Source organism: Bubalus bubalis, chromosome 23 (assembly GCF_019923935.1).
Source record: "Bubalus bubalis isolate 160015118507 breed Murrah chromosome 23, NDDB_SH_1, whole genome shotgun sequence".
NCBI lineage: Eukaryota > Metazoa > Chordata > Mammalia > Artiodactyla > Bovidae > Bubalus > Bubalus bubalis.
This window is the reverse complement of record NC_059179.1, coordinates 45563419-45582886: the sequence shown is the minus strand read 5'-3', so window position 1 is coordinate 45582886 and position 19468 is coordinate 45563419. Positions and strand designations below refer to the sequence as shown.

At 47.0% G+C, this 19468-nt stretch overlaps 1 protein-coding gene across 4 annotated transcripts in view; it reads left to right on the top strand.

Moving 5' to 3' along the window:
* Positions 1 to 15953, top strand: part of ADAM12 (ADAM metallopeptidase domain 12) — a 392390-nt gene extending 376437 nt beyond the window's left edge. For 2 of the 4 annotated variants that reach the window (XM_044935395.2, XM_025273894.3), the window contains 2 exons: positions 6076 to 6206; positions 11030 to 15953. In XM_044935395.2, the coding sequence (XP_044791330.2) occupies positions 6076 to 6206; positions 11030 to 11090 (192 nt within the window). In that variant the 3' untranslated portion in view covers positions 11091 to 15953. The remainder of the gene's footprint in view (positions 1 to 6075; positions 6207 to 11029) is intronic. The other 2 variants (XR_006548097.2, XM_044935396.2) reach the window with 2 other exon arrangements.
* Positions 15954 to 19468: the final 3515 nt, after the last annotated feature.

The window sequence follows — 19468 nt, the reverse complement described above, 5'->3', positions numbered from 1 at the left end:
CTCACATACATGACTACTGGAAAAACCAGAGCTTTGACTATATGGACCTTTGTCGGCAAAGTAATGTCTCTACTTTTTAATATGCTGTCTAGGTCTGTCATAGCTTTTCTTCCAAGGAACTTTTCTTTTAATTTCATGGCTGAAGTCACCATCTGCAGTGATTTTGGAGTCCAGCAGAATAAGGTCTGTCACTGTGATGAGTCTCACGCACTTCCCCAGGGAAACAGTGTACACTTTCCAGGACTTGACTCTTTCAGAAAAGTTTTTGCGTGTTAATGGTGAGTATCTTTTCTCTCTGTACTATTTGCTCGATCCCTTTGCCGCCGTTCTTTGTCCTTTACCCTTGAACTTGTCCTCCTTTCCCTCAGCGGGACCGCAGTAGCCCTGACTGTGTTCAGTGCGTCCAGGTCCTGGGTTTGTGCTCTTGCTTTAGTTTTTCCTTCCCTGTTTCTCTTAACTTCTGCCAGCTCCTTTTTTTGTTTCCTTACATACATACACATTTTTGCCAGCGGGTTCTTAGTTGGCCCTTTGTTTATTGTGGTTCCTTCCTTCCTTCTTTCAGCAGTTTTGATTAGTGTGTCTGAATTCCTCTTTAAAGGAAGGGAGGGCTTCCTGGGAGGAAGGACCAGTTGCAGGCCAGTTGGGGAAAGGGCCAGGTTAGAGCTCAGGACCAGCTCTTACATTGCCCACATCCCAGAGCACCGCAGGACAGCGGGCTTTGAGGGATGGTGGTGGTTTGGCCTCCTCTGCTTTCAGCAGAGACCCTGCCAGGACCCTCCCCTGCTCCACGCATGCGCAGATGGCTGAGCTCGTCTGCTGTGCCTTCAGCCCTGACCCACGTGTCAACTGCTCACTCCCGTGTCTCGTCCTTGGCAGGCAGGGTGGGTGCTCTTCCAGGTTCTCCCTTTCATGGGCTCTTCTCGGCCCAGCCTGCTGCACACTTTGCATCCTTTTCTCATATATTCAGCTTTCCCAGAAGTGGAGTTCTGCTCCTCCTTGTTCATTTTCCTTACTGTCTTCAGGTGGTTTTAGAAGGAAAGAAGTAAGGACCTCTTCCAGCTAGGTGCAAACATGTTCTTACAAGGACGCCTGCCTCTTCTGAACAAGGCGTTTCCCCGGGAACCAGTTATCCCTGTTGTTATCAGGAGGCATCCATTCCTGCAGGGCCAGGGATGGGCCAGACGCTGAGCAGGATTCATGCTGCCCTACCCCCAGCTCAGCCCTGCACAAGCTCACTGGGACCTCTGTGGCATCTCTGGCATTTTCCTGTGATAACATCCGGTCTTCCTGGGGGGATTCCCTCTGGAAAAGCAGGATGCACTTCCTCTTGCTGATCATGCAGACGGAGATAACAGTTGAGAATTCTCTATGACGGTCAAGGCAAAGGGCTATATTTGGATCTAAAAATTTATTCTCGTCCCTCTAAAAATTATTTGAAATATGTGACTATTGCTAAAACATGAGCAGAAAATGGAGAAATTAGAACACTATTTTTTTTTTTTTTGGTAACTTTATTTGTTTTGGGTTGCATTGGGTCTTTGTTGCTGTGTGGGCTTTTCTCTAGTTGCAGCGAGTGAGTGGGGCTCCTCTCTAGTTGTGGGGCGTGGGCTTCTCATCGTCATGACCTCTCCCATTGTGAAGCACAGGCTCTAGGGTGAGTGGGCTTCAGTGGTTGTAGCTCCCAGACTCTAGAGCACAGACTCCATAGTTTTTGGTGCACGGACCCAGCTGCTCCGTGGCATGTGGGATCTTCCCAGACCAGGGATTGAACCCAAGTCTCCCGCATTGGCAAGTGGACTTTTTATCACTGAGCCACCAGGGAAGCCTGAGACCACTCTATTTAATAACGGATCATGATTTTTCTCCAGTACCTAGGAGTTGAAGAGAAAGGGGCATCTGAACTTGTTTCCTTTTTAAAAATGAAAGTCAGTCTAAAGAAATGTTTATTGAGTGTGGAGTTTATGTTCACTGAGGCCTGGAGTCATTCCTCTGCTCCATCCTGACGGCTCTTTGTGGCCAGGTTGGATTGGACTTCTTCGGGAAACCCCGGGTCCAGGTTTTGCAAAGGCAGCTTGAAAAATGGTGCCTCAAAGGGAGTGCGGAAGCTCCGCCCCTCTCTCCAAGGTCAGAGCACGTGCTGCAGGGGCTTCTGTCCGGATGATTTTGGGCTCCAGGTCTGATCCGTGAGAAGGGAGGACCCCTCATCTTTGACTAACTCTACTGTTCCATGAAGCCAGTTTGTCCCTGTTGGGCCTGGTGGGAAGCTGGCATCTTACCTAGGCGGCTACCTGTCTCATGTTTCCATAGAAACCTGTCCTGGGTGTGGCAGGAGGGAAGCAGATTGGTATTTCGGCTGAGCCCAGGTTTGAATCAGAACTTTCAATCAATATCTCAACTCTTTGGGTTTTTATCACTACGGTGACTATATAATTTCTCCTCTAAACCAGGAAACAGTGGAAACAGTGTCAGACTTTATTTTTGGGGGCTCCAAAATCACTGCAGATGGTGACTGCAGCCATGAAATTAAAAGACGCTTACTCCTTGGAAGGAAAGTTATGACCAACCTAAATAGCATATTCAAAAGCAGAGACGTTACTTTGCCAGCAAAGGTCTGTCTAGTCAAGGCTATGGTTTTTCCAGTGGTCATGTATGGATGTGAGAGTTGGACTGTGAAGAAAGCTGAGTGCCGAAGAATTGATGCTTTTGAACTGTGGTGTTGGAGAAGACTCTTGAGAGTCCCTCGGACTGCAAGGAGATCCAGCCAATCCATCCTAAAGGAGACCAGTCCTGGGTGTTCATTGGAAGGACTGATGCTGAGGCTGAAACTCCAATACTTTGGCCACCTCATGAGAAGAGTTGATTTATTGGAAAAGACCCGGATGATGGGAGGGATTGGGGGCAGGAGGAGAAGGGGACAACAGAGGATGAGATGGCTGGATGGTATCACCAACTCGATGCACATGAGTTTGGGTGAACTCTGGGAGTTGGTGATGGACAGGGAGGCCTGGCGTGCTGCGATTCATGGGGTCGCAAAGAGTCGGATACGACTGAGTGACTTAACTGAACTGAAACCAGGACACATTAGAGAGACTGTGATTAATAAATTCAACGGTACCATAAATTGGGCATGTCCCAGGCAAACCAGAATGAATGGCCCACCTAATTACCTCCTAAGCTTCTGTGATAAATCCAAATATATTGTGATACATTGTAACATACATCTCACATTCTCTCCAGCCTTGCAGTTAAACCCTGACCTTATCTTTACTAGCAAGACTAGATAGTTATTCATACTTAGTGGCAAAACTAGTCATCATTTAGTCATGAATTATTTAATCTTCAAAGTCTTTCAAGTTTATGGGCACACACATTCCATTTTTACAGTGCACACTAATATCTCGCTCATAGTTTTCTGCCATCTTACAGGAAACGGAACTTGATTTAGTGCCATGGTTTATCACCCAGAGTGAGTCTATTGGGAGGACTATGGCACTTTTATTAATTTTTTTTTATTGGAGTATAGCTGCTTTGCAATGCTGTGTCAGTTTCTGCTGTACAGCAAAGGGAGTCAACTGTACATATACGTATATCCAGTCTTTTTTCAATTTCCTCTCCATGTAGATCACCACAGAGCAGGGGGTTCCCTGTGCTGCACCGTAGTTTATCATTTATTTATTTCATATATAGCTGTGTGTGTATGGCAATCCCAGTACGATTAGGGAGCTTTTAAGTGGTTCCATTCACTCCTTCAGTAATAGTAGCTTATTGGTCGCTGTGTGCCAGGCTCTGTGCTACGAGGTTAATAGATCATCTCTCACTTAACCCTCGCATCACCTTCTCTCTACAACGTGGAGAAGTGGCGTAACTTGAGTGTCCTCTCAGAGTGCATCATCGGCACGGAGCCTGGTCAGATAAGCAGACAACCTGACCTCAGCGCTTGTGCTCTTCATGGGTCTGTATCCCTGGTGAAGGGTGTGTTCTCTTTTACATTCTGTGGGCTGTTAGTGTTTCTTTAAATTAGCACTCAAGTGGAAATGTCCCCGGTCAGTCTGTCCCTGCTCAGTGGTTCTCTCCTCTCCCAGTTTGCCCATTGTCTCAACTTGGCATATTTTCCATGCAGCTGTGGTTGACAAACTTCTGTGGTATTATAGCTTCCTTTGCTTTACAAAGTGAAAGTGAAAAGCTCAGTCATGTCCGGCTCTTTGTGACCCCATGGAGTACACAGTCCATGGAATTCTCCAGGCCAGGATACTGGAGTGGGTTGCCATGCCCTTCTCCAGGGGATCTTCACAACCCAGGGATTGAACCCAGGTCTCCCACCTTGCAGGAGGCTTCTTTACCAGCTGAGCCACAAGGGGATAACATTAAATGGGGGGGGGGGGGGGGGGGCGGGGACTATACTGTCACATTCTTTGAGCTCTGACTGCCATGGAGATGTAATCAGTGGAGTGAGTACCATGAGAAAGTCAACTCAAATGTTGTTAAATCATCCTGGGTGGTCCTGGATGTATGGAATACTGAGTGCTATCACAGGGGGTGAGGCCATCTGTTTATTAGGATGTCCTGTCTTCCTTGAGTTCCTGGCACCCTTTCCTGCACACTTTCTGTGCACACACAGGTGTTTCTAGGCTCCAAGGCCCAGAGCGGGTGGTGTCTTGATCCCTAAGTTCACCCTGGGCTCAAAACAGTGTTATCAGTGCTCACCGACTTCCCACCACGGCTCCAGTGAAACGCTCTGCCGCCCCCCGTACCCCCGCCACAGTAACCAAGGAAGGAACCCCAGGAACACAGGTGCCTTTTAATCATTGTTATCCATGTTCTGGGAGTTTCCCATGCATGATGTAGTCCTCATAACAACGCTATGAGAAGGGTCTTTGTTTTCTCCCACTTTACACCCAGAGAAATTGAGGTTCAGAGAAGTCCAGAGACTTGCACAAGTCCCAGAGTGTTGGTTTTTGCATAAAACCCAGAGCAGAAACTCCAAGTTCATGCTCTGCCCACCCTCTCCTGCCGGCTCCCTCACTGGCCTCTGGTGGACGTGGATTTTCCTCCTGGGTGTCATTTTCCAGGCGTGTTCGTGACTCTTTGAACGAATCCTCAGCAAGTATTTCAGTAGACGAATGGTAGTGCATTTTATGGGAAGCAGCGTGACTGACCCCATGTTGGTAGGAGAGGGTGGCCCCCTCCCTTTCTGGTTCACCCACAGCTGAGCCAGTTCTGTTAGAGGGTTCCGGCAAATTTGAAGAAACGAGTGTGTTCCTTGAAAAGACTTTCGGAGGGAGGAGGGGTCAGGATGGGGAACACATGTATACCTGCAGTGGATTCATTTCAATATTTGGCAAAACCAATACAATATTGTAAAGTTTAAAAATAAAATTAAAAAAAAATTAAAAGAAAAAGAAAAGACTTTCACCAGCTTCTCGTGCTGGGCCTTTCTAAAGTGAAAAGAAGCCTGAAAAGCACAGGGGAAGTTGGCATCCTCTGGGTGACAGCGGACCGGAGACGCCAGCAACTCTACATCCAAGGCTGGTCAGCAACATGGCATCTGAAGACTCGTCTTTGAGTGTCTGTAACTAAATGATGGGGGTTTGGTGGTTTAGTCACTAAGTCGCGTCCGACTCTTGTAACCCCGTGGACTGTAGCCTACCAGGCTCCTCTGTCCATGGGATTTTTCAGGCAAGAATACTTGAGTGGGGTGCTGTTTACTTCTCCAAAGGATCTTCCCGACCCAGGAATCAAACCTAGGTCTCCTGCATTGCAGGCAGATTCTTTACTGGCTGAGCCATGATCCTGTGGTTGAATCTTTAACACAGCACGCAGACACATGCACACACACACACATGCGCACGCACACACACACACACTCACACATGCGTGCACACACACCACCACACCTGTACGGTGAGGGGACTGTAGTCAGAAAGTTCACAGGAAGTGAAAGCCGTGCTGTGTAGCAACGTAACCGCCCTCCTCTCCCTAGCCCAGTCTCCAGGGGACTCTGATGGCTTCTGAGGTCAGTGTCTTGTCCGAGTGCATGGAGATGGTGATCATGCCTCACCTTCTGGTTTATTGCAGGGAACTCGTAAGCCAAGCCCCCCTCAGAAGCCGCTGCCTGCGGACCCTTTGAGCAAGACGGCTCGCCTGGCTGGTGCCCCAGCCAGGTCCCCGGGACGGCAGGAGTCCGCGCTCCGCCTGGCGCCCATCAGGTTGGTGATGCACCCGCTTCCCTCTCTTCTTCCCCGAAACCACGTGGGCCAGCTGCACGGGCCATGCTTCTCAAGCCACTGGAGGACAGGGGAGTGTGGTGCCGGGCGTGTGTCCCGCACCCCCCACCCCTGGGAGCAGCGTAAGAGAGACGCAAGGGCGGATCTTGACAGGAAGCAGCTGGGAGCTATACAACTGGTCGCTCTTAGCAGTGATCCCGGCCTACCCGTGAGATCAGCTCAAGATCGAGTAGAACAGATCCTTCAGAGCAGCGGCTGATGCTCTGGGCCAGGCCACAGCCAGCCACCAAGCGGTTGTGATATTGGAACAGCGGGACACCTGCCTCCAAAAATATGACTGGGCCTCTGATGGCTTCTCCTCGGTCCCTGGGATCCCGAGAAACGAGGTGAGGTTGGAGCGCCAGGGATGAAAGGAGGGGAGTGGAAGGAGTTAGGCTGAAGAAACTGCTGGGCAAGGGTAACCGGGAGCTTCCCACTCAACCACCAAAAGGAATCGCCTTTGCAGCCTGAGTGGCCGCTGGGGGTCATGCACTCTGCCCTCCCCCAGGGGACTAGGCCCAATCCTGACTTGGGCAGGGAGGTTTAACCCAGCGGTGTGCTGGAGCCAGCTCCCGTTGGTTTGCAAGAACTATTAAATTTCCAGGAATTTAGCCAGCTAGGTGTTACGCCTGGGCCTTCTTTAAAATTACGTAAACTGGAAATGACGCCAGTTATATTGAAAACAAAAGTAATAAATGCTCAGAGCCCCAAGCTTCCATCTTTTTTTACATTTTACTGCCACCCACTCTCTTGAGGTCACCTACATCGGTCGTTTCTGTGTGATGGGAACACCACGCCCTGGCCACAACACAGCTCTTCCGTGCTCAGCCAGGTCCTATTGGGAGCATGAGTTATTTATACCATGGAAATCGACAAGCACCACAGATCCAGGGCCTCTGACTTCCCCCACCATGGCGGGTAGTTAAACATTTACCAGCTCACAGAGGGGTTAAACCCTCAGCCAAAACACGTGCCCCCTTGGCAGACAGCTCGCTTTGTGAGCAAGGTAGGGGTGCTGGCCGGGCCCTGGGTTCAATAATTCAGCATCTCCGAGGGGAAGGCTTGCGTTCGTGAGTTCATTCCAGCTCTCAGGGGAAAATGTTTGGCCCATGAAAGATCTCTGTAATAAATCTCAGAGATACAGCTGGTCAGGGGGTCGGGACAGTAGTTTGATTCCCGGCTCTACAAATATAGAAACATGGCAGAGCATCCTAATTATTTCACTGCAGTTTGTACACTGATCTTAAAGTTACTTTTCTAGTGTTCAAAGGAAAAATAAAAACATGGGCAGGAAGGTGGGGAAGGCCCTCTTTTATCTTACTGAAGTTTAGTTGATTTTCAGTGCTGTGTTCATTTCTTCCATACCACAAAGTGATTCAGTTATACCTGTACATTCTTTTTCTTACTCTTTTCCATTAGTGTTTATCACAGGATGGTGAATACAGTTCCCTGTGCTGTACGGGAGGACCTCGCCGCTTATCCAGTCTATACATGGTAGTTGGCATCTGCTGATCCCAGATTCCCAGTCTGTCCCTTCCCTCCCCTTGGGAAACCACAAGTCTGTTGTCTATGTCACTGTCTCTGTTCTGTAGATAAGTTCATGTGTGTCATATCTTAGATGCCACACAGAAGGCATAGATGTCATATGATATTTGCCTTTCTCTGACTTCCTTCACTTAATGTGATAGTCTCTGGGTCCATCCATGTGGCTGCAAGAATATTTCACTCTTTTTTTATAGCTGAGAAATATTCCATTATATATAAATTATGCATACCACTCAGAAAGGCTTTTTTTTTTTTTGCTCTTCTCCTGAGGCAGTGATTTTTTTAAAAAAATTTTATTAGATTATCAGTTCAGTTCAGTCGCTCAGTCGTGTCTCACTCTTTGTGACCCCATGAACTGCAGCACGCCAGGCCTCCCTGTCCATCACCAACTCCCAGAGTTTACCCAAACTCATGTCCATTGAGTCAGTGATGCCATCCAACCATCCTTTGTCGTCCCCTTCTCCTCCTACCCTCAATCTTTCCCAGCATCAGGGTCTTTTCAAGTGAGTCAGTTCTTCGCATCAGGTGGCCAAAGTATTGGAGTTTCAGCTTCAACATCAGTCCTTCCAATGAACACCCAGGACTGGTCTCCTTTAGGATGGACTGGTTGGATCTCCTTGCAGTCCAAGGGACTCTCAAGAGTCTTCTCCAACACCACAGTTCAAAAGCATCAATTTTTCAGCGCTCAGTCTTCTTTATACTCCAACTGTCACATCCATACATGACTACTGGAAAAACCATAGCCTTGACTAGACAGACCTTTGTTGGCAAAGTAATGTCTCTGCTTTTGAATATGCTATCTAGGTTGGTCATAACTTTCCTTCCAAGATGTAAGCGTCCTTTAATTTCATGGCTGCAACCACCATCTGCAGTGATTTTAGAACCCAGAAAAATAAAGTCAGCCAGTTTCCACTTTTTCCCCATCTATTTCCCATGAAGTGATGGGACCAGATGCCATGATCTTAGTTTTCTGAATGTTGAGCTGTAAGCCAACTTTTTCACTCTCCTCTTTCACTTTCATCAAGAGGCTTTTTAGTTCCTCTTCACCTTCTGCCATAAGGGTGGTGTCATCTGCATATCTGAGGTTATTGATATTTCTCCCGGCAATCTTGATCCCAGCTTGTGCTTCCTCCAGCCCAGCGTTTCTCATGATGTACTCTGCATAGAAGTTAAATAAGCAGGGTGACAATATACAGCCTTGACGTACTCCTTTTCCTATTTGGAACCAGTGTGTTGTTCCATGTCCAGTTCTAACTGTTGCTTCCTGGCCTGCGTACAGGTTTCCCTTATTAGAGTATACTTGATGTACAGTGTGGTGTTGGCTTCAGGTACACAGCATGGTGACTCAATTATACGTATATATATTCATTCTTTTTTGGATTCTTTTCCCGTATAGGTCATTACGGAATATTCAGGCAGGCTCCCTGTGCATATACAGTAGGTCCTTGCTACGGCAGGTTGTCTGTTTTATATATAGTGATATGTTAATACCAATCCTAATTAATCCCCCCCCACACACATCCCTTGAGTAAACCCTAAGTTCATTTTCAAAATCTGTGAGTCTGCTTCTGTTTTGTAAATAAGTTCATTTATATCATTTTTTAAATTGGATTCCACAGATGAGTGATATTTGTCTTTCTGTCTTTATGTTTGAGCACTATCCCACTGTATATATGTACCACATCTTTATCTGTTCCTATGTCGATGGACATCTAGGTTGCTTCTTGGCTATTGTAAATAGCGCTGCAATGAACACTGGGGTGCGTGTTATCTTTCTGAATTAATGTTATCTCCAGATGTGGGATTTCTGGGTCACATGGTAATCCTACCTTCAGTTTTCTGAGGGACTGTCATACTGGGTTCTACAGGGGCTGCCCTAGTTTACATTCCCACTCACAGTGTAGGAGCGTTCCCTTCTCTCCACACCTTCTCCAGCATTCATTGTTTACAGACTTACTGATCTTTAATTGGAGGATAATTGCTTTACAATGCTGTGTTGGTTTCTGCCATACCTCAGCATGAATCAGCCCTGATGGGTATACGTATGTCCCATTCCTCTTAAAGCTCTCTCTCGCCTCCCACCCCTTCCCACCTCCCCACTTTCTAGATGGTTTAGCCTTTTGATGACAGCCATTCGGACAGGTGTGAGGTGGGTACCTCATGGTCCTTTTGATTTGCATTTCTCTGATAATTAGTGGTGTTGAGTATCTTTCATAGGCTTTTTGGCCATCTGTGTGTCTTCTGTGAGCTTCCCTGGTGGTTCAGAAGGTAAAGCATCTGCCTGCAATGCAGGAGACCCAGGTTCAATCCCTGGGTTGGAAAGATCCACTGGAGAAGGAAATGGCAACCCACTCAGTACTCTTGCCTGGAAAATCCCATGGACGGAGGAGCCTGGTGGGCTACAGTCCATGGGGTCGCAGAGAGTCAGACACAACTGAGCGACTTCTTTGGAGAAATATGTATTTAGATCCTCTGGGGAAGGCCCTCTCTTAAATGATCTCAGGCAGCTGCCTGTCTTACCTCTGCCAGTTGATGATACCAGTGCGAGCTGGTTCTGTCTCCACCTAGAAGGAGAACACTCTGTCTGTTCATCTCTGAGGGATCCCATGTGCCTAGCTTCACTCCCCATCCTCTGCAGCCGCCTCAGTACGGTCGCTCCTGGGCACGCTGTGGCTGGTGGAAGACAGGATACACGGGCAGTGCAGATAGACCCTGGGTTATGCGGTCAGTACCTGCAACATGTCAGCTATCTCAGTCATTCTCTATGTTGACTTACTGAAATACTGCTACACTGGACATGGTGGGTTAAATGAAATATGACTAAAATTATTTAGTCTTTTTTTTTTTTTCATCCAACTGCTAGAAGATTTAAAGTTGCATGTGAGATTCACCCTTGTGGCTTGCACCGTTCTGCTTCATGGCATTCTTCTCGAATCACTTTGTGGATGGACAGGATGGCAGCTTTGAAAAGGGTCATAAATGGCTGAAGATGCTGTGGCCCTCAGCAAGGTCTTTTCTGAATCCGCCATCCCTGCTGCTGGCAAGAGCTGTTGGTCTCCAGCACCTGGGGTGGGGTGGGGTGGGGGGCAGAGGTGAGATCTGACCCTGGAAGCCCATCACAGCACAGGAAACGGTATCTCCAACCTGGGCATCTAGGGTTGGCAGAAATCATTGGCAGGGCCTCTGACCACAGTCTTGTTTTCTCCTCTCTCTTCCTGCAGACCTGCTCCAAAACAGCCCCATCCCGTGCCCAGACCCGCCCCCACTGCCTACGCTAAGTGAGAAGCAAGCCGACACCTTTGTTCAACAGTGAAGACACAAGTTTGCACTATCTCTCAACTCCAGTTGGAGTTTGTTTTTTTTTTTTTTTGTACCAACTTTTAGAATTTTTTAATTTTTCAAACACCATGATTTGAAAGAACTTTGAGCTACTGCCGTTGGTGCTGTGCTGTGCTATGGTGCTCTGTATACTTACTTGCTCAGGTACTTGTAAATTATTAATTTATGCAGAATGCCTTTTACAGTGCGGTGCGCTGTAGTGGGCTTTTTTTAAAAAAAGAAAAAAAAAACCCATCACTGAGTTTTCCATGGAAGGAAGGCTTGTTGTGCTTTTAATAGTTTAGTGAACTTGAAATATCATGTTCTTTGGGATTCTGGACAGGATGTTATTTCTGATGGAGGCTTCATGAAGAGGGCAGTTGCCCAGCTTACCCATGGCGGTGGTTCTGGTACCAGACACCAAACGAGAGACCCCAGGTAGAAGGCCTGCTCTGAGGCCAGAGCCTGGCTTCAGGTCCAGGCTGGGCTGGGCCTCCAGGGATATTCTGGACACTGTCACAGCTGATGGGCTGGCCCACCAGGGTTATCCCTGGAAGCTCCAGGATCGCAGGGAAGGACCTGGCTTCTGGCCAGGGGGCTCGGGAGAGAGCCTGGATCCTGGAGAGGAATTTTAAGGTGTGGCCACTGTAGGAGACAAGACTTGGAACACAAGGCCAGGCAGACACTGGACCTTGAGCTCCCCGGCTATGAGCACGTTTGGAGAGCCGGCCGAGAAGTTTGCTTTATAGAAACACCAAGAACTTCTTTTCCTGGCTGCCCTTTGCGGAGTGCTGGCATCAGCGCCTTATTTAGATTGGGAAAGGTGGTGTTTCTACAAGACAGCTACTGCCCGAGCCCTGCAAACCTCCGTCTGCCTGTGCTGTTTGGAGCTGAACAAATTACCACCTTGTGTTCTTGACTGTAACACAATGATACTGTGTTCCGACAGACAGATGAGGCTTTCCACAGGAGCATAACTATTTTCAGATGTGAACCCGTAACCAGATCTAGTGAATCAATTCTGGAGATAAAAATCTCCTTTTATTGCAAGGTTCAGCTTATTAAAAATTAGGCAGAATCCCTGTACTTGCAAAAACTGCAGCCAAATGGAAAGCTGTGTTCACTGGGACAGGTCTGCTGTCTTTGTTAGGATAAGTTGGACAAAGAACCCTAAGTTACTAGTAAGTTCTCTTTGGGGCATCTTGTTTTCCCACCTTGGCTGAAGGAATCTTTCAGAGATGTTTTTAGCATAAAATCTGGATCTGTTTCTTGAGGTTTTACAACTTACCTGTTGAGCATCAGAGTCCTCACATTCACACTCAATATTCATGAAATGCAGTCTTGAGCAGCCGACTCATCAACCTTTCACTCTTCGGATGTCAGACTGGGGAGCCATTTTCACAAGGAGATCTCGAAGATGCCTGTACCTAAGGGCATGAAAATTACAAAATTACTCAGACAAGGTCACATGCCATTATGCCTGTCTTCTAGTGGGGTCCTACGCGGCTAGTTTTCACATTAGAAGGCAATTGACAACGGTTCCATAATCCACTCTGTTTTATGATAGAGCTTCATCTGGGGTCATTTCCATGGTTTTTCTATGCCTTGAAGCAGAAAGACAAAACATACCAAGAATCTTGGTTTGCCTTCAGGAAAACAAGAGTGCATTTAACTCTCTCTGAGTTCCCACCGTATCTAGGCAGCATAGCATTCAGGATCATGGATGAACTCAATAAATCCATGTCACACACACACAAAGGGAATGCGACTCTAATACATTCCAACTCTTATAGCATGCAATTTGTTCATTATGCAATTATTAGTTTCTTAAAACTATAAAGCCATGTTAGAAAATATTACTGCTGATGAGTATTTACAGAATTACTGTAACTAGCATTATATCTGGTAATTGTATTAAGGCCAAAAACATATTCTATGGGAAAGTTTACAGCATTTTTATGGTGCATTAGGTGGGTATTATTTTTATAGACACCCAAATCCTTGGATCTGGCATTGTAGCCCCTTCTGCTGGTGCAGGGAAGAGGGTGTGAACTTTTCTCGTCTGTCCTTAAGTAGAATTCCTGTGCTTCTATTTCAGAGAACCAGGAATAGTTTGGTATTAAAAGAGGTTAACGCTGTGATCCTACATGTCGTCATCACTGGCCGCTCGGCCACGGCTGATGGCACCTTTTTCTCTCTACATACTAAGTGCTTTTACAGAGCCGTGCAGCTCATTTCTGGAAAAGAGCATATTTAAACCTGACACCCCCGTACAGTACACAGGGAATGTTATTCAAGGAACAGTACTTCCAAATGCAGTATTTAGCAAATGAAGCATATTCAGCAATAACTTTCATTTTAATATAACTTAGGAACCAAGAGCCAGTTTGCTTGGGGGAGGGGAAGAGGTTTATTTCTCCCCCTTTTTATATCCTCCTAGATGATAGAAATGAAAATGAATACTTATATTTCAATGACCGTCTATTTTTAATATTTTTTTAAGATTGTATGGGCATGAATACTAGAGTTGATGTGGGTTTAGATGGCCTTGGCTGAGAGTCCGCATGCCTCGACGCAGAGTCGGCCGCTAGGGGTCGTCACTCTGCTTCCGTCTTACTAGAGGTGCAGGTTATACGACCCCACTTGACTGGGAAGTACATGGCTAACCTTCCAGGCGTTCTACTGAAAAGGTGATTTCCTGAAATTTTGTGTAACAGTGTGCTTTTCCTGACACACAGACTCAGATGTGTAGCAACCGAGAGAAACGGTGCATAACATTTTCCATTGTCAAACTGTGCATCCAGAGACTGCCCTTCCCTGTGTGAACTTTCCAGCTTCCACATGTGGGGTGACATCACAGAGACCACAAGAGCGACAAATTAAACCACGCAAGGATAAGTACTCCCAACTAGTCTCAGAGGGGACCCTTTTTATGCCTTCTTAACTTTATTAGGAATTCTCAGGCTGAAACCAGAGGCCATTGTTTCCTGGCAAATCAGTACAACATATCCATATCTCCTCCGAAAGAAAAACAGCTCAGACCCTGCTCTGTGGCAGACTCTTCTTCCTACGAGACTGTGATCTCCCGTGGTGCTAAACAGAGCCTGGTACTAGGCCAACTCGAATGCTCGAGCGTCTTCCTGCCATCTCTCAACTGCTGTTTACAAGCATTCTGAGCCACTGAGACCCCAATGACCGGGAGGGCACCATACCTGGGCGACAGCCTGATCCCCCTACCAGGCTCTCGGTGTGAGGCTTATTTCTTTTAAGACTCTTGCCCTGGAGGGCTCCCCAGGGTGTTTGGGGAGCAGGAAGCCCCAGGGAGGGCAGACTCAGCCTGGAGACCCTTCTTCATTGTTAGGACCCCAAGCAAACACAAGTCACCCAGGTAAACGTCACACCCAGAAGTCTCTCCAGGGCCAGTGCTGGCCCCCAAGGGGGATTCAGGCTGTGGATCCGCCCCACATGATGGCTGGCTGGTGGGAGCCTGAGGCGTGCCACCTCACTTCCCCAGGACTCGAGAGAGAGGGCGGTGAACACATCTGGACACAGGTGGCCTCAGCTAGCATCTCTCCCTATCATCAGACCCAAGTTCCTTCCCCAGCCCTAACCCAGTCTCTGACACATCTCTGCAGTTTGGTGGCTGCCCCGCAAGTCCACCCAAAACCCAGCCTTCTCCAGGGCCACAGCTGGGAGCAACCCTGCCCACTCCCTGCTCCCCACACCCGCCACCCCAGCAGGGAATCCAGAAGCATCTACGCCCCGGCCAGGCACCTCCCGCCTAAAGACTTACTCTAATTACAAGGGAGAGTTGGCCATAGGAACTCAGTTCGCCTGTGATGACCGAAAGTCTCTCGACTCACTCTCCATCTCTTTCTTTTAAACCTGTTTGAAAACTCTGATGGTCATATGAGTAACAACAAGCTAAAGAAAAGGCTGAGAACCGTTTCTGTGCAGCGATGCTTCCAGAAGCCACTGACCTGCACGGGTATGGACCGTCTCTCTGCGTTTCATAAAGCAAACCCCCTCTTTTCTTTGGGGACACCAGTGGCAGAGCCCAGCCAGTAAGAGCCTGATCCATATGAGACACCAGGAGGAGAAACCCTGCGTATAAAACTGTCATAATAGCCAACAATCGATCGTGATAGCCGGAAGATTTAACACACAAAGGAATTTTCAGTACTCTGTAACCAACCCTGATTTTTCCACATCCTCTTCAGAAGTCATTACCTGTGATACTCCTTCCATGAGATAATTTTTTTTAGTCCTCAATTTAGCACATTTTAAATCCAGACAAAAGGAAAAATCTCATGTGATCATTTTAGTTTTGCAAAGAAGTGGACTGATACCTATGTTTATGGCCTATAAGCAAATACTTAAGTGGGAAGGACAGTGATAGAGAAAAAAAAAAAAATACATCGAACTAGAAAGAGAAAATCCCTTCAGAGTCCATGGAGAGTGAGCAACATCAGAGTTCGCTGCTCTTATGTACCCTCTGTCAGGTCAAGTGGGGAGGTTTGAAGGAAAGTGCACTGTTTGAACATGTGTGGCACAGAACTCTCTAAAACCTGGCTACAGGCCATTCAGCACAGTACAAAGTCACAGCTACTAAACCAGTACCTTCATTTTTATAGTGCTTCGTCCATGTATCACGCTTTGGTTTGCTAATATTTTTTTTTCACTTACCTTTTTATGTTACAGTCTGTTACCTTTGTACACGTTTCTCATATCGGGGGGTCTACAGGTAACACAACTTGCTATTTCCATAGAAAAAAAGTCATTGTTACGAATATTATATCCAATAAATGGTATACAGGTCAATATAAAGAGGTGTCCCATTCATTACTGAGATTTTTACCAAAGTAGGGGCGGGGGAGCTCTCAAGTTGGAGAATGTATCTGTATTCTCATCCATGTACAGTTGCACGAGATGCATAAGAATCTAACAGGGGCCTCCCTGGTGGCTCAGCAGTAAAGAATCTGCCTGTCAGCGCAGGAGACCCCGGGTTCAATCCCAGGGTCGGGAAGACCCTTTGGAGAACGCTATGGCAACCCGCTCCAGTATTCTTGCCTGGGAAATCCCACAGACAGAGGACCCTGGCAGATTATAGTCCGTGGTGTCGAAAACGAGTCAGACATGACTTAGCAACTAAACAGCAAGAACCTTAAGAAGGGTGGTGAGCTGGAGGGTCAGGAGATGAGTGCTGCAATCCACATGAGCCCATCAGGGGGTGGGATGAGGAGGGAAGATGTCTGTATGCCTTCCACACATACACTAGGAGTGTGCTGTGCTGTGCGTAGTCGCTCAGGTGTGTCTGACTCTTTGCGACCCCATGGACTATAGCCCACCAGGCTCCCCTGTCCACGGGGATTCTCCAGGCCAGAATACTGGAGTGGGATGCCATGCTCTATCTCCAGGGGATCTTCCCAACCGAAGGATCGAACCCAGGCCTCCTGCATTGCAGGCAGATTCTTTACCATCTGAACAACCAGGGAAGCCCAAGAATACTGAAGTAGGTAGCCTATCCCTTCTCCAGGCTAGTTCAGTTACCAGCGGAGCTACCGGGGAAGCCCATACTAGAGGTGGGGGGAGACCTAATAGCTTTTCTAAACAATGTGATATATAACTTATCAAAATAAAGTTTTAAAGCTCACCTTATTTATAGAAGAAATAAATTCAGAAAGAAAGCAAGCAGGACTAGAAATATTTACACAGAAGAGTAAAAATCTAAGTGCAAATGGAAATCTATTACATTTTTTTTAAAATAGCCTCTGATTTCATAAAGAACTTCATTAAGAAAACAAATTTACAGGATGATAACAAGGGTCCTTATTTTTCCCACCTTCCACCCATGACAAAGCAAGTAACAAAGTATGTACATAGAAGGCCTCAGACATAGCTAATAATGTAGATCAATTGATATATGTATGTATGTGTGTGTGTGTGTGTGTGTGTGTGTGTATATATATATATGTCAAATAGGATACTTCAAACACACAGAATGTGCATGCACCTTTCAAAATGCCTCTGGAAAAATTATATAATTTTGTACATTAATGCATGAAGTAAAACTCAGATCTAAAAGGTTCAAATTCTGAAGATTATAATGCACCAAAGGTAGAAAAACTATGTCCTAGAAATGCACTGATTCTTCAGTCAAAGGTGAACAGATTATGTAGCAAACAGCGAGTGAGACCAACCATAACAGCACAGTCTACAGCCGCGTTTCTCAGACTCCCTGAATTACAGGCACCCGCCTGCGACGCTTTTGATGATCCACTGCTCATGGCCTTTCCTGGGGTATTCAGTCCAGAGGGAATTCCAGTTCAGAAATGAAAAGTATAAATTAATTGGGGAAAATGAAACTAATAACAGCATGGGTTGCTTCCTTGGGAAAAATTAAAAACACAAGATAAGCCTCCATCTAGTCTCACTCAGGAAAAAGATTAAAAAGCAAACACACAGCACATGAGCACATAGAACCCAGAGCCCACTGAGCCTGATGAGATCATCTCAGGAATATAAGGATGGCTCAGTATTTTAAAATCTAGTAATCCAAGTCAGCAAATTGATAGCATGTTGGGAAATATGATTGGCAGAGATGCTAAAAAAATATTTGATAAAATTCAATGCCCATTCCTGAATTTTAAAGTCTGAATTTAAAGGAAAGGCAAGACAAGGAGAGAAGGAAAGGAAGGAAGGAAGTGTGAGTCAAGTAAGACTGGAAACCACAGGACTTGAGAAGTGCTTCAGTGGAAAATGTGATTCACAGATCTATGCTAGGACCTTCCAGGCAGTCATTTTGGGCTAGGTTACACTTCAGTGCAAGCCACTCTTCAATTTCAGTGACTCGCAACACAAAAGGACTATTTCTCACTCACATCATGTCTGTTCTGGGTGAGCTTAGGCTCTGGTATCGGGACCCTGGCCTATGGAGCAGCCTCTGTCAAAGTCATGGCTGGTCTTGTGACAGAGGGAAAAGGGACCGGGGGTTCTTAAAGCTCCCACTCAGATGGGCAGCATCTATTTCCATGCACATTTCATTGACCAGAGTCAGCCCCATTATGTGGCCAAGCTTGAGGCCCACAAGAAGGGTCATGCCCTCTTTCCAGAGCTCATTAATATCATCTACAACAGATGGAGAAATGAAGTTGAGGTGAATGTCAACATTGATTACGACAGGGGAAAGGAGCCTTGGAGAGCTGTGATAATGCTCTGATTTCTAGAGGGATTTTTTAAATCTAGCGAATGTAGAGGAGTAAGCATTTGTACAAAAGGTAGAATGCTAGTGAGAGAGCTAAGAGGACTGCATGAGCCCCACGGTTCATGGGATTCTTCAGGCAAGAATACTGGAGTGGGCTGCCATGCCCTCCTCCAGGGGATCTTCCCAACCCAAGGATCAAACCCACGTCTCCTACACTGCGGGCAGATTCTGCACCACTGAGCCACCGGGGAAGCCCATTCTATAAATAGTATGGAATGAAGCGGAAAATTGCCAACATCAATAAAATTGATTGTGTGCTTTTGCCCCATGCCCTTCCCCTAAAGTTTCAGCACTTTTATTACCTGTAAGTTGGTCTTTCCCTGCAGAGAAGATTGCTGTCCTGGGCAGACCTCTGTAGCCTGTCTTCTCTCGGGGCCGAGTTAACCAGCTTGTCTCTCTGGAGACACAAAATGCATGTGGTCAGCTAGCTCCCTTCTTTGCTGATTTTAAGTGTGTCCACTGAGTTCAAGCACCAACACTTTTGTGTCTGAGCCCCCAAGCGGCAGACCTGTCCATTCCTGCTTGTGTCGGATCTGAGCGATCAGCATCAAAACCCTTTCTGCTCTGAGGACTCAGTGAAATAAAACTCCTCTTTGGCAAAGCTGCCAGCAGGCCAGGTCTTTCATCGTCAGGGCCTGAGTCTATGCAAACACAGCCTCAGACCGGGCTGTTCTAAACAGACTCCTCTAACAGCAGAAGCGGAGTCTTGAAATACGTATCTCGCGCTTTGATGTGAGGCCAAGAGCTGAGCAGAAAACTCTGCTCGTGGCCTCCTAGGCTTTCTGGAGGAGCGTCCCTCCAGGAGGGAGCGCCACCTGGCAACACGGCTGCAAGGCCTTAGGTTGGGAGGGAAGGACAGAACTGAGAACACATGGGGGGTGGGAATTTCCACCGGCTCCCGGGGTGGCTCGGAGGGCAGACTGCTTGGAGGATGGGAGCGGGAAGAGGGAGACCGGTGTGTTGCTATGCATCTCCATCTCTGGGACCTAAATATTTTGTTTCGCGTGTAACTCCAAGTTCAGGAAAACATCCTCATCCTGCAGATGCCCAGTGACAACACCACCGCCATGCACATTTA